This window comes from Cavia porcellus, unplaced genomic scaffold, assembly GCF_034190915.1.
Source record: "Cavia porcellus strain 051 isolate PalLab524CR breed Dunkin Hartley unplaced genomic scaffold, mCavPor4.1 scaffold_15, whole genome shotgun sequence".
Lineage (NCBI taxonomy): Eukaryota > Metazoa > Chordata > Mammalia > Rodentia > Caviidae > Cavia > Cavia porcellus.
In genome coordinates, this window is record NW_026947498.1 from 10474690 (window position 1) to 10488602 (window position 13913).

At 51.0% G+C, this 13913-nt stretch overlaps 2 protein-coding genes across 2 annotated transcripts; both read right to left on the minus strand.

Annotated features, from left to right (window-relative positions):
* Positions 1-205: 205 nt before the first annotated feature.
* Positions 206-3226, minus strand: LOC100724628 (keratin-associated protein 12-3-like). The gene has a single exon (XM_063224620.1). The coding sequence runs from the start codon at positions 842-844 to the stop codon at positions 476-478; it is 369 nt and encodes a 122-aa protein (XP_063080690.1). The 5' UTR covers positions 845-3226; the 3' UTR covers positions 206-475.
* A 3833-nt stretch (positions 3227-7059) lies between these two features.
* On the minus strand, positions 7060-10563 carry LOC134470451 (keratin-associated protein 12-3-like). The gene has a single exon (XM_063224621.1). It carries the CDS (start codon positions 7696-7698, stop codon positions 7330-7332), a length of 369 nt encoding a protein of 122 aa, XP_063080691.1. The 5' UTR covers positions 7699-10563; the 3' UTR covers positions 7060-7329.
* Positions 10564-13913: the final 3350 nt, after the last annotated feature.

Here is a 13913-nt window from a genome sequence, read left to right on the forward strand (position 1 = left end):
TAGAGCACAGGCTCAGCCACTCCCAGAAAGCTGTATCCTGAGCAGCAACAGCAGTGTGCCCATGTGCGTGTCTTGGTGCTCAGCGGGCTTGGGCCTAAAGTTTCGTGTGAGGGGAGAGTGGAATCTGGGCTGGAACCATGGCACCCAGCGCACAGAGAGAGCCAGGACCCACGGGTATCGAAAGCAAGACAGAAACACAGAGACGGGCACTGGCAAAGTGGATTTATTTGGCTCCCATGGGGCAGTGGTCGGATACTAAGGAGAGGAGCATCCTTTGCGTTGGGAGAGGGAAAGGGAGGCTCTGGAGCCCCTTGCTGGGTTCTAGCTCAGAGTCCAGCAGCTCAGTCCAGTAGGATTCCTGTCTGCCACAATGCGGGACCACATGGGCCCGGGAGGTACATAGTGGCGGTCCCCTGTCCCATGTCCCGGAGAGTGGACACGGAGATGGGAGTTCAGCAGCCGCAGCAGGGGGAGGTCAGCAGCAGCAGGAGGAGGAGGTGCCACAGCAGACAGGGTTGCAGAGGAGGGCGGGGCAGGAGGGCTGGCAGCACCCCGAGGACTGGCAGGAGGGCCCACAGCTCACGGGGAAGCACACGGAGCTCTGGCAGCATGGCTCGCAGCACCCCGAGGACTGGCAGGAGGGCACCACGCACACGGCTGGCCTGCAGCTCACGGGCACACACACGGAGGCCTGGCACGACGGCTGGCAGCACCCCGAGGACTGGCACGATGGGGTCAGGCACAGGACAGGGTTGCAGCTCACGGGCACGCAGCAGGCAGCCTGGCAGGGGCTGGACCCGCAGCAGGCCGGCTGGCAGCACGGGGAACAGCTGGTGTGGCACATGGCGGACGAGGGAGAGGAGGTGGCTGTGGCTGGCAGGAGGTGCTGGTGAGGTCTGGGCCTCCACCCCGAGCTGCATTTATACCCGGTTCCCGGCAGGCCCGCCACATGCACGGCTCTGCTGTCTTCCTGCTCTGACTTCCTACTTTCCCACTCTGCTTGTTCCTTTGTTCCTGGAGCCTCAGCTTCTCCCCTAATTGCACCCTCTCTGGGCTGCAGGGACACAACAATCCCGCCCAGCACTGCACAGCCTCCACCTGGATGCTGGCTGCCTCCCTCCCCTTCCCCTGTCACTTCTGCCAGATCCCCCACCCCAAGATGCTGCTGTGAGCTCTCCCTCCAGGTGGGACGATGCCTTTGCAAATGCCACCCAGCTGACCCTTGTCCCGGGAGGCTGTGCGGGTCCAGAGAAGATGGGAGGCTAGACACGCCCTGCGCACCAACCAGATATGGTGAGAGCTCGGCGCAGTCACGCGGGAGGGAGGGCTGGACAACTGTCTGTCTCGTGTCTTTTCCATCCCATTGATTTTTTTTTGTTTTTCATTTATTTTTCCCTCCTTCTTACTGTCTTGCTCTCTTTTTGCTGTTTGATGTTTGTTTTGCCTAAGGAAGAGGGATAAAGCCTGAGCCCCAAAGAGAAACACACGCTAAGAAACTCTGCAAAGCTGTTTGTGGAAATGGCACCAAAAGGAAGCTTTTTCCTTGACACACTGCACCTTAGGGTGTCTGTGACCAAATCACACTCCAGAAACACTCAGGGACGTCCTAGACAGAGACAGCCAGCCAAGGGAGCCCACAGACGAATGGAGTGACGAGGCTGAACCAGGTGAGTGGTGACAAACTACCGCGGAAATGGAGGCAACAGGGAAGTCAGGAACCAGAGGACCCGTGTCAGCGAGGACTGCGCACGGGGGTCAGCCCACGTCCTCCGGAGCCTCTTCTCAGGTCAGACTGCAGCTGCGGTGCTTTCAACAGACTCACTGTGTGCAAAAGAAATTCATGGACTATAAATCAAGGGGAAAATGAGCATGACATGCACCGGTCACCCAAAATCAACAAGGGAGAACCATCTCGTTCTCAAAGAATCCTTCAAGGCACAAAGGAAGCAGAACAGGGAAAGAAAGGCTCTCTAGACACGTGAAGGAGCCACTGCACAGGAAGAAGGCAGGAGGTGGTGACGTCATGAAAATGAGCAGGCACCAAACCTCACTGCAGCACCACGGAAACAAACAGAACCGCTTGTAAAAGTTCAGGCACACAGAGACGTGGTACAGGGCTGAACCTCAAGGCCCACTTTCAAAACACCAACTACCTAACTGACAAAATAACTAAATGAATAAAGGCAATTAGAGAAACAGAAGATAACTCAGCTTCACAGCGAAACCAGACCTTTCCGTAAGACAAATCAAACACTGTCTGCTGAGGTTTCTACCCAAATGCTAAAGAACACATGTTCTTCTCAGCAAGACCCAGGAATTCCTCCCAAGGGACCTGCAGAGCAGCCCCTTCTGGTCCTTTCCACAAGCACACAGTGTCTTGGGCGTCCCGGAGCACTGCTCCTAGATATCAAGCACACAAATAGCACAGAGAGCTTTATAAACATCGGGACATAGAGTCACACGGCCCTGAACACACAATGGTGACACAAGTGGTCAAGCAAAGAAGGAAACATTTCCTGGAAGCAAATGGGAGGGCAGGTCCCGGTTGCCAGCGCCTATGGGACACAATGAAACCAGTCCCAGGAGGGACACGGGAGGACCACGTCTCGATCTGGTATCACTCATCCTTCACAACTCAACTGCCAACAACCCAGCAAGTGGAAAACACTGTTTTGTCCCTCAAATTGGGAATGAGAACATTTCTCTTATCTATATTGCTGTTCAATATAGTACTTAAAAATTCAGCCAGAACAAGCACCCAAGGAGAAAAAGGAAAACGATATTAAAATAGGATAAGAAGAGGTCAAAGTTTACTTACTTGATGACAGGATGCTCTCCAGAGCAGACACACAAGCACCACCAAAAGACGCCTACAATAAATACTCAACCTGACAGAATGCGTAATACACGAGCACGACTCCTCCAGCCCAGTAATGAACCTGCTGAAAAACCTGAAACGGAAGAGACTCTGTACACAGCAGCATCGAGAATGACTGCTGGACGGGCAGGGACACTTATGGTCACAGTGGCCGTGATTCCAAGGGGGATCCACACAGCCGACGTAACCGCAATCCAGCTACCAACACGCGGTCTTCACAGCATGGAGAACACAGCCCTGCAAAGCACCAGGGTCCATGAGAGACCGAGAATACCCAAAGCCCTCCAGGGCATGAAGAGCAGAGGACAGGTGTCCAAGACCTGGGCTTCAAGTGCATTGCAAAGATGCGGGGCGCCACACACAAAGCAGAGCAAAATAAAGGAAGCCAGAACTATAGGAAGCAAAATGAAACAACGAAAGGAAACAGCATGCTTTGCACCAGCATTTCAAAAGACATGAGAATGCACAGCACTGAAGACAGGATGCAAAACCACTGCTGGCACAGAGAGCCAGCAGATCTGTGTCTGCCTGCTGGGCAGCACCACTGGAAGGCCCTTTCCTTAGGAATGCCAGTGGGGACAGACAGAGCCAGACAGATCCACCTCTGGCTGCAGGGAGCAGCCATCAGAAGGCTCCTTCTTGTACATAGCCTGCAGGAACAGGGAAAAACAGCCAGATAAGCCCTGTGCACCTGTAGGCCCCCACTGCAGGCCCTTGGTTCCTTCTGGAAGTCATCACTCAATAGTGGAATCAGACAAACACAGCCCTGTGTGTCTGCCACCATCACGGCAGTCCCAGTGTAGACACAGGCTGAGAGAAGCAGCCCCACCCCCATGCAGAGAATCCCCACTGTAGCTGTACATCTGAGGAGATGCCCCCCTGCTACCTCCCTGTAAATCTGGGGTCAGAGGAACTGGGTGCCTGTCCCATGCCCCCTGCACCATGGAAGGGTACGCAACGTGGGAAGTACCTGGGAACCTACAGGAAGCCAAGAGAATATCAAGATGATGGAGGAAAAGGCATCCTCAGACCTCTACCCCACACAGAACAACTCTGCAAGATACAGTCATGGAATCAAATGCAAGTCGCGCACCTCTAATCTCTTGAGAGTGTAGCAACAGAAATAAAGAAACAACTTCATGAGATTGCAAAAGCAGTCAAATCAGATATAACGTCTCAGGTCACAGAAGAAATCACAAACACACTGGAAGGATTGTTCAGCAGATCTAAAGAAGACAGACAAAAAAGAGGAGCACAGGAAAATGACAGAAACTTTGAAAGGATATAGAAAGGAATTACATTGAATGAAGCAGGTGCTGAGAGATCCGGAAAATTAAACATTAACTTGAAAGTTCCTGAAACAGCTTGAGAGAGACTGAAGATAGACTTTCAAGCATGGAAGACAGGATTGCAGCTTGTGACCGAGAAACAAAAGGTCTCTTAAAAACACCATGGAATCCGGAAACAACAACTCATCGGCTGCAAGATGATGCAAAGAAGCATAATTGAAGAGTGATCAGTGTCGCTGAAGAAGCAGGGGTCAACACAAATGAAATTCAAAGGACATTCACAGAAGTAGGAGAACGCAACTTCCCGAACATGGGAAATGGATCTGGCATGCGGGTAAGCGAAGCATTATAGGACTCCAACTACCGTAACCAAAGTCAGTGTACACCCAGACATGGAATAATCAAGATCCCAGAAATTCAGCACAAGAACAGAATATTAAAAGCTGTTAGAGAAAAGAAACAGAGCACTTATAACAGAAAACGAATCAAAATCAATGCAGACTTATCAACACAAACCATCCAGTCAAGAAGACTTTGGAGGGAAGTGTTTCAAACCCTGAAAGAAAACAACGTGCAAACCAGAGTTGACTACCCTACAAACTATAGTTTGAAATTGATGGAAAAATAAGATACGACCATGATAAGGAACAACTGAAGGAATTTGTGACTACAACCAATCTTACAGAGAGTTCAAAGGCATATTCTACAGAGAGATAGAGATGACCATGGTTCCAGGAACAGCAGCAGAGGAGGATCGCCAAACAGGACAGGCAATGGAATGAAGGGAAGTGTGGAGGGCCAACAGCAGGAGGACAGCAGGGCAGAGACAAACCAATGTGTGCTGCTTTGAACCAGTAGTGTAGATCGGCTCAGGTCAGCAACAAAAAGAAACATAGGGACAGTGGGTCAAGAAACAAGATCCATCGACACACTGTATACAAGAAACACATCTGACTGGAAAAGAAATTCATGGACTGAACAGCAAAGGAGAGAAAACAAGTGTCCCCTGCGACAGAAAACCAGAAAACAAAGCAAGGGTAAGTTGCCCATCAACCGCACAATGGACAAGGAACATATGGTATTTTCCTGCACTGGAGAGCTACCCAACTGCAGGTAGAATAATTTCAGGGCTGCTGTAGGTAAATGGACGGAACTGGAGATCATGTTCATGGGTGAAACCGTGCGACTTATACACGTGACCCCAGTATCAGGAACAGAAGGAGTTCATGGGACCCAAAAGCAAGAGTTACTGTAAGAGTGACGGGGGAGGAAACACCTGGGAGGGAAAGGCAGTAACTACTGTTAAATTCTTATTGCTTTGAACTCTTGGGTTTTTTTAAACAATTTTGTTAGGTTAGGCTTTGTTCTGTCTTGTGTTGTTCTATTTTACCCACATGACGAGAGGGGCAGCTATTTTGAATATAATGGGATCTGTGATGATGACCCAGGATTCCTAACGTATTTCTTTGAAGCCTTATAATGCTCTCATTCATTGATATAATCGGTTTTATTGATTTCTTTCATTCTATTGTGTGTGGTGGTATGAACATGTATTCTGAAACAAATGAGACATTACGGTAGCCAATGCTGACTTTCTATCACCTTGTTTTGAGGTCCTATGAGGCTTCTGTTCATCGGATTTGATTAGTTCTATCCTGTTGTGTTTAATTTGGGTTCATTATGTTGGGGGTATAGACAGCTTTTCTGAGGACAATGAGATAGGAAAGTCTTGCTTGGACAAAGGAGTCAGGCGTAGACAACGCAAAGAGCTTTAACAAAGTCAGACTCGCCGCCTCCAAAACAAACAGCACAGCAGGGAGACCCTGGGCAACTAACATGAATAGACACTTCTTGGAGAAGATCTCGGGACCCAAAGCACAGACAAAACCATCCACAGCACAGGCCACCAGAGATCTACAATCTGACAGCACCTGGATTGCACGCCATCCCATCATGAAGACATCAAGAAACAGAGAGCGCTGGAGAGGCTGTGGGTTGGCGGGCTGGGGAAGGGAGACTCGTGTGCCTTAGATTTCAACATCAACTACTTAACCAGCGTAGAAATCTGTACACACTTTCCTCAAAACTCTAAGAGGAGAAATTCGATGCATTCCAGCGATTCCAGCTCTGCATATCTTCCCCAAGTACCCACAGGGGTGAGGTTACAGGGATCCAAGTGGGGCCAGGCTTAGGACCACACCATGCATAATAGCTCCACCTTGGAAGCAGCCTACAGGCCATGACAGACCAATGGGTCCAGGCAACGAACGTGCGGGTTGCTAGGGGTCACCAACTTGTGCTGGAGGTGCAAGACAAAACAGCACCTCAGGAAACCTCGGCCCTGGGCAGGCTGGCCAGCTTTCCCGACACACTCGACACCCCACCGGGCTGGCTCCTGCCACCTCCCGGAGTTCGTGTGCTCTGCCCTGGACACACACTTCCAGTCCAAGAGTCGACCAGCAGGGCCACCTTGCCCCTGACTCTCTTGCTTTCCCAGGTGCTTTTGTCCCTCAACACCGGGCCCTCCTGCATGAGCACGGGCTCTCCTGTACACACAACCCTGCCCTTCGCACAACATCCCAGCCTGTCCTGCCTGGCTCACTCTCAACTCTGCACACACGGCCAGGGTGACCCCGTACAACCTTTCCTGCTTGCAGCTTAGAACTTGTGTGATTTCTGCAGGAGGCTAGAGCACAGGCTCAGCCACTCCCAGAAAGCTGTATCCTGAGCAGCAACAGCAGTGTGCCCATGTGCGTGTCTTGGTGCTCAGCGGGCTTGGGCCTAAAGTTTCGTGTGAGGGGAGAGTGGAATCTGGGCTGGAACCATGGCACCCAGCGCACAGAGAGAGCCAGGACCCATGGGTATCGAAAGCAAGGCAGAAACACAGAGACGGGCACTGGCAAAGTGGATTTATTTGGCTCCCATGGGGCAGTGGTCGGATACTAAGGAGAGGAGCATCCTTTGCGTTGGGAGAGGGAAAGGGAGGCTCTGGAGCCCCTTGCTGGGTTCTAGCTCAGAGTCCAGCAGCTCAGTCCAGTAGGATTCCTGTCTGCCACAATGCGGGACCACATGGGCCCGGGAGGTACATAGTGGCGGTCCCCTGTCCCATGTCCCGGAGAGTGGACACGGAGATGGGAGTTCAGCAGCCGCAGCAGGAGGAGGTCAGCAGCAGCAGGAGGAGGAGGTGCCACAGCAGACAGGGTTGCAGAGGAGGGTGGGGCAGGAGGGCTGGCAGCACCCCGAGGACTGGCAGGAGGGCCCACAGCTCACGGGGAAGCACACGGAGCTCTGGCAGCATGGCTCGCAGCACCCCGAGGACTGGTAGGAGGGCACCACGCACACGGCTGGCCTGCAGCATACGGGCACACACACGGAGGCCTGGCACGACGGCTGGCAGCACCCCGAGGACTGGCACGATGGGGTCAGGCACAGGACAGGCTTGCAGCTCACGGGCACGCAGCAGGCAGCCTGGCAGGGGCTGGACCCGCAGCAGGCCGGCTGGCAGCACGGGGAACAGCTGGTGTGGCACATGGTGGACGAGGGAGAGGAGGTGGCTGTGGCTGGCAGGAGGTGCTGGTGAGGTCTGGGCCTCCACCCCGAGCTGCATTTATACCCGGTTCCCGGCAGGCCCGCCACACGCACGGCTCTGCTGTCTTCCTGCTCTGACTTCCTACTTTCCCACTCTGCTTGTTCCTTTGTTCCTGGAGCCTCAGCTTCTCCCCTAATTACACCCTCTCTGGGCTGCAGGGACACAACAATCCCGCCCAGCACTGCACAGCCTCCACCTGGATGCTGGCTGCCTCCCTCCCCTTCCCCTGTCACTTCTGCCAGATCCCCCACCCCAAGATGCTGCTGTGAGCTCTCCCTCCAGGTGGGACGATGCCTTTGCAAATGCCACCCAGCTGACCCTTGTCCCGGGAGGCTGTGCGGGTCCAGAGAAGATGGGAGGCTAGACACGCCCTGCGCACCAACCAGATATGGTGAGAGCTCGGCGCAGTCACGCGGGAGGGAGGGCTGGACAACTGTCTGTCTCGTGTCTTTTCCATCCCATTGATTTTTTTTTGTTTTTCATTTATTTTTCCCTCCTTCTTACTGTCTTGCTCTCTTTTTGCTGTTTGATGTTTGTTTTGCCTAAGGAAGAGGGATAAAGCCTGAGCCCCAAAGAGAAACACACGCTAAGAAACTCTGCAAAGCTGTTTGTGGAAATGGCACCAAAAGGAAGCTTTTTCCTTGACACACTGCACCTTAGGGTGTCTGTGACCAAACCACACTCCAGAAACACTCAGGGACGTCCTAGACAGAGACAGCCAGCCAAGGGAGCCCACAGACGAATGGAGTGACGAGGCTGAACCAGGTGAGTGGTGACAAACTACCGCGGAAATGGAGGCAACAGGGAAGTCAGGAACCAGAGGACCCGTGTCAGCGAGGACTGCGCACGGGGGTCAGCCCACGTCCTCCGGAGCCTCTTCTCAGGTCAGACTGCAGCTGCGGTGCTTTCAACAGACTCACTGTGTGCAAAAGAAATTCATGGACTATAAATCAAGGGGAAAATGAGCATGACATGCACCGGTCACCCAAAATCAACAAGGGAGAACCATCTCGTTCTCAAAGAATCCTTCAAGGCACAAAGGAAGCAGAACAGGGAAAGAAAGGCTCTCTAGACACGTGAAGGAGCCGCTGCACAGGAAGAAGGCAGGAGGTGGTGACGTCATGAAAATGAGCAGGCACCAAACCTCACTGCAGCACCACGGAAACAAACAGAACCGCTTGTAAAAGTTCAGGCAAACAGAGACGTGGTACAGGGCTGAACCTCAAGGCCCACTTTCAAAACACCAACTACCTAACTGACAAAATAACTAAATGAATAAAGGCAGTTAGAGAAACAGAAGGTAACTCAGCTTCACAGCGAAACCAGACCTTTCCGTAAGACAAATCAAACACTGTCTGCTGAGGTTTCTACCCAAATGCTAAAGAACACATGTTCTTCTCAGCAAGACCCAGGAATTCCTCCCAAGGGACCTGCAGAGCAGCCCCTTCTGGTCCTTTCCACAAGCACACAGTGTCTTGGGCGTCCCGGAGCACTGCTCCTAGATATCAAGCACACAAATAGCACAGAGAGCTTTATAAACATCGGGACATAGAGTCACACGGCCCTGAACACACAATGGTGACACAAGTGGTCAAGCAAAGAAGGAAACATTTCCTGGAAGCAAATGGGAGGGCAGGTCCCGGTTGCCAGCGCCTATGGGACACAATGAAACCAGTCCCAGGAGGGACACGGGAGGACCACGTCTCGATCTGGTATCACTCATCCTTCACAACTCAACTGCCAACAACCCAGCAAGTGGAAAACACTGTTTTGTCCCTCAAATTGGGAATGAGAACATTTCTCTTATCTATATTGCTGTTCAATATAGTACTTAAAAATTCAGCCAGAACAAGCACCCAAGGAGAAAAAGGAAAACGATATTAAAATAGGATAAGAAGAGGTCAAAGTTTACTTACTTGATGACAGGATGCTCTCCAGAGCAGACACACAAGCACCACCAAAAGACGCCTACAATAAATACTCAACCTGACAGAATGCGTAATACACGAGCACGACTCCTCCAGCCCAGTAATGAACCTGCTGAAAAACCTGAAACGGAAGAGACTCTGTACACAGCAGCATCGAGAATGACTGCTGGACGGGCAGGGACACTTATGGTCACAGTGGCCGTGATTCCAAGGGGGATCCACACAGCCGACGTAACCGCAATCCAGCTACCAACACGCGGTCTTCACAGCATGGAGAACACAGCCCTGCAAAGCACCAGGGTCCATGAGAGACCGAGAATACCCAAAGCCCTCCAGGGCATGAAGAGCAGAGGACAGGTGTCCAAGACCTGGGCTTCAAGTGTATTGCAAAGATGCGGGGCGCCACACACAAAGCAGAGCAAAATAAAGGAAGCCAGAACTATAGGAAACAAAATGAAACACCGAAAGGAAACAGCATGTTTTGCACCAGCATTTCAAAAGACATGAGAATGCACAGCACTGAAGACAGGATGCAAAACCACTGCTGGCACAGAGAGCCAGCAGATCTGTGTCTGCCTGCTGGGCAGCACCACTGGAAGGCCCTTTCCTTAGGAATGCCAGTGGGGACAGACAGAGCCAGACAGATCCACCTCTGGCTGCAGGGAGCAGCCATCAGAAGGCTCCTTCTTGTACATAGCCTGCAGGAACAGGGAAAAACAGCCAGATAAGCCCTGTGCACCTGTAGGCCCCCACTGCAGGCCCTTGGTTCCTTCTGGAAGTCATCACTCAATAGTGGAATCAGACAAACACAGCCCTGTGTGTCTGCCACCATCACGGCAGTCCCAGTGTAGACACAGGCTGAGAGAAGCAGCCCCACCCCCATGCAGAGAATCCCCACTGTAGCTGTACATCTGAGGAGATGCCCCCCTGCTACCTCCCTGTAAATCTGGGGTCAGAGGACCTGGGTGCCTGTCCCATGCCCCCTGCACCATGGAAGGGTACGCAACGTGGGAAGTACCTGGGAACCTACAGGAAGCCAAGAGAATATCAAGATGATGGAGGAAAAGGCATCCTCAGACCTCTACCCCACACAGAACAACTCTGCAAGATACAGTCATGGAATCAAATGCAAGTCGCGCACCTCTAATCTCTTGAGAGTGTAGCAACAGAAATAAAGAAACAACTTCATGAGATTGCAAAAGCAGTCAAATCAGATATAACGTCTCAGGTCACAGAAGAAATCACAAACACACTGGAAGGATTGTTCAGCAGATCTAAAGAAGACAGACAAAAAAGAGGAGCACAGGAAAATGACAGAAACTTTGAAAGGATATAGAAAGGAATTACATTGAATGAAGCAGGTGCTGAGAGATCCGGAAAATTAAACATTAACTTGAAAGTTCGTGAAACAGCTTGAGAGAGACTGAAGATAGACTTTCAAGCATGGAAGACAGGATTGCAGCTTGTGACCGAGAAACAAAAGGTCTCTTAAAAACACCATGGAATCCGGAAACAACAACTCATCGGCTGCAAGATGATGCAAAGAAGCATAATTGAAGAGTGATCAGTGTCGCTGAAGAAGCAGGGGTCAACACAAATGAAATTCAAAGGACATTCACAGAAGTAGGAGAACGCAACTTCCCGAACATGGGAAATGGATCTGGCATGCGGGTAAGCGAAGCATTATAGGACTCCAACTACCGTAACCAAAGTCAGTGTACACCCAGACATGGAATAATCAAGATCCCAGAAATTCAGCACAAGAACAGAATATTAAAAGCTGTTAGAGAAAAGAAACAGAGCACTTATAACAGAAAACGAATCAAAATCAATGCAGACTTATCAACACAAACCATCCAGTCAAGAAGACTTTGGAGGGAAGTGTTTCAAACCCTGAAAGAAAACAACGTGCAAACCAGAGTTGACTACCCTACAAACTATAGTTTGAAATTGATGGAAAAATAAGATACGACCATGATAAGGAACAACTGAAGGAATTTGTGACTACAACCAATCTTACAGAGAGTTCAAAGGCATATTCTACAGAGAGATAGAGATGACCATGGTTCCAGGAACAGCAGCAGAGGAGGATCGCCAAACAGGACAGGCAATGGAATGAAGGGAAGTGTGGAGGGCCAACAGCAGGAGGACAGCAGGGCAGAGACAAACCAATGTGTGCTGCTTTGAACCAGTAGTGTAGATCGGCTCAGGTCAGCAACAAAAAGAAACATAGGGACAGTGGGTCAAGAAACAAGATCCATCGACACACTGTATACAAGAAACACATCTGACTGGAAAAGAAATTCATGGACTGAACAGCAAAGGAGAGAAAACAAGTGTCCCCTGCGACAGAAAACCAGAAAACAAAGCAAGGGTAAGTTGCCCATCAACCGCACAATGGACAAGGAACATATGGTATTTTCCTGCACTGGAGAGCTACCCAACTGCAGGTAGAATAATTTCAGGGCTGCTGTAGGTAAATGGACGGAACTGGAGATCATGTTCATGGGTGAAACCGTGCGACTTATACACGTGACCCCAGTATCAGGAACAGAAGGAGTTCATGGGACCCAAAAGCAAGAGTTACTGTAAGAGTGACGGGGGAGGAAACACCTGGGAGGGAAAGGCAGTAACTACTGTTAAATTCTTATTGCTTTGAACTCTTGGGTTTTTTTAAACAATTTTGTTAGGTTAGGCTTTGTTCTGTCTTGTGTTGTTCTATTTTACCCACATGACGAGAGGGGCAGCTATTTTGAATATAATGGGATCTGTGATGATGACCCAGGATTCCTAACGTATTTCTTTGAAGCCTTATAATGCTCTCATTCATTGATATAATCGGTTTTATTGATTTCTTTCATTCTATTGTGTGTGGTGGTATGAACATGTATTCTGAAACAAATGAGACATTACGGTAGCCAATGCTGACTTTCTATCACCTTGTTTTGAGGTCCTATGAGGCTTCTGTTCATCGGATTTGATTAGTTCTATCCTGTTGTGTTTAATTTGGGTTCATTATGTTGGGGGTATAGACAGCTTTTCTGAGGACAATGAGATAGGAAAGTCTTGCTTGGACAAAGGAGTCAGGCGTAGACAACGCAAAGAGCTTTAACAAAGTCAGACTCGCCGCCTCCAAAACAAACAGCACAGCAGGGAGACCCTGGGCAACTAACATGAATAGACACTTCTTGGAGAAGATCTCGGGACCCAAAGCACAGACAAAACCATCCACAGCACAGGCCACCAGAGATCTACAATCTGACAGCACCTGGATTGCACGCCATCCCATCATGAAGACATCAAGAAACAGAGAGCGCTGGAGAGGCTGTGGGTTGGCGGGCTGGGGAAGGGAGACTCGTGTGCCTTAGATTTCAACATCAACTACTTAACCAGCGTAGAAATCTGTACACACTTTCCTCAAAACTCTAAGAGGAGAAATTCGATGCATTCCAGCGATTCCAGCTCTGCATATCTTCCCCAAGTACCCACAGGGGTGAGGTTACAGGGATCCAAGTGGGGCCAGGCTTAGGACCACACCATGCATAATAGCTCCACCTTGGAAGCAGCCTACAGGCCATGACAGACCAATGGGTCCAGGCAACGAACGTGCGGGTTGCTAGGGGTCACCAACTTGTGCTGGAGGTGCAAGACAAAACAGCACCTCAGGAAACCTCGGCCCTGGGCAGGCTGGCCAGCTTTCCCGACACACTCGACACCCCACCGGGCTGGCTCCTGCCACCTCCCGGAGTTCGTGTGCTCTGCCCTGGACACACACTTCCAGTCCAAGAGTCGACCAGCAGGGCCACCTTGCCCCTGACTCTCTTGCTTTCCCAGGTGCTTTTGTCCCTCAACACCGGGCCCTCCTGCATGAGCACGGGCTCTCCTGTACACACAACCCTGCCCTTCGCACAACATCCCAGCCTGTCCTGCCTGGCTCACTCTCAACTCTGCACACACGGCCAGGGTGACCCCGTACAACCTTTCCTGCTTGCAGCTTAGAACTTGTGTGATTTCTGCAGGAGGCTAGAGCACAGGCTCAGCCACTCCCAGAAAGCTGTATCCTGAGCAGCAACAGCAGTGTGCCCATGTGCGTGTCTTGGTGCTCAGCGGGCTTGGGCCTAAAGTTTCGTGTGAGGGGAGAGTGGAATCTGGGCTGGAACCATGGCACCCAGCGCACAGAGAGAGCCAGGACCCATGGGTATCGAAAGCAAGGCAGAAACACAGAGACG

Bases quoted from the DNA above. Each gene is read 5' to 3' on its own strand.
- LOC100724628 (XM_063224620.1), bottom strand. From the start codon at position 844: ATGTGCCACACCAGCTGTTCCCCGTGCTGCCAGCCGGCCTGCTGCGGG.
- LOC134470451 (XM_063224621.1), bottom strand. From the start codon at position 7,698: ATGTGCCACACCAGCTGTTCCCCGTGCTGCCAGCCGGCCTGCTGCGGG.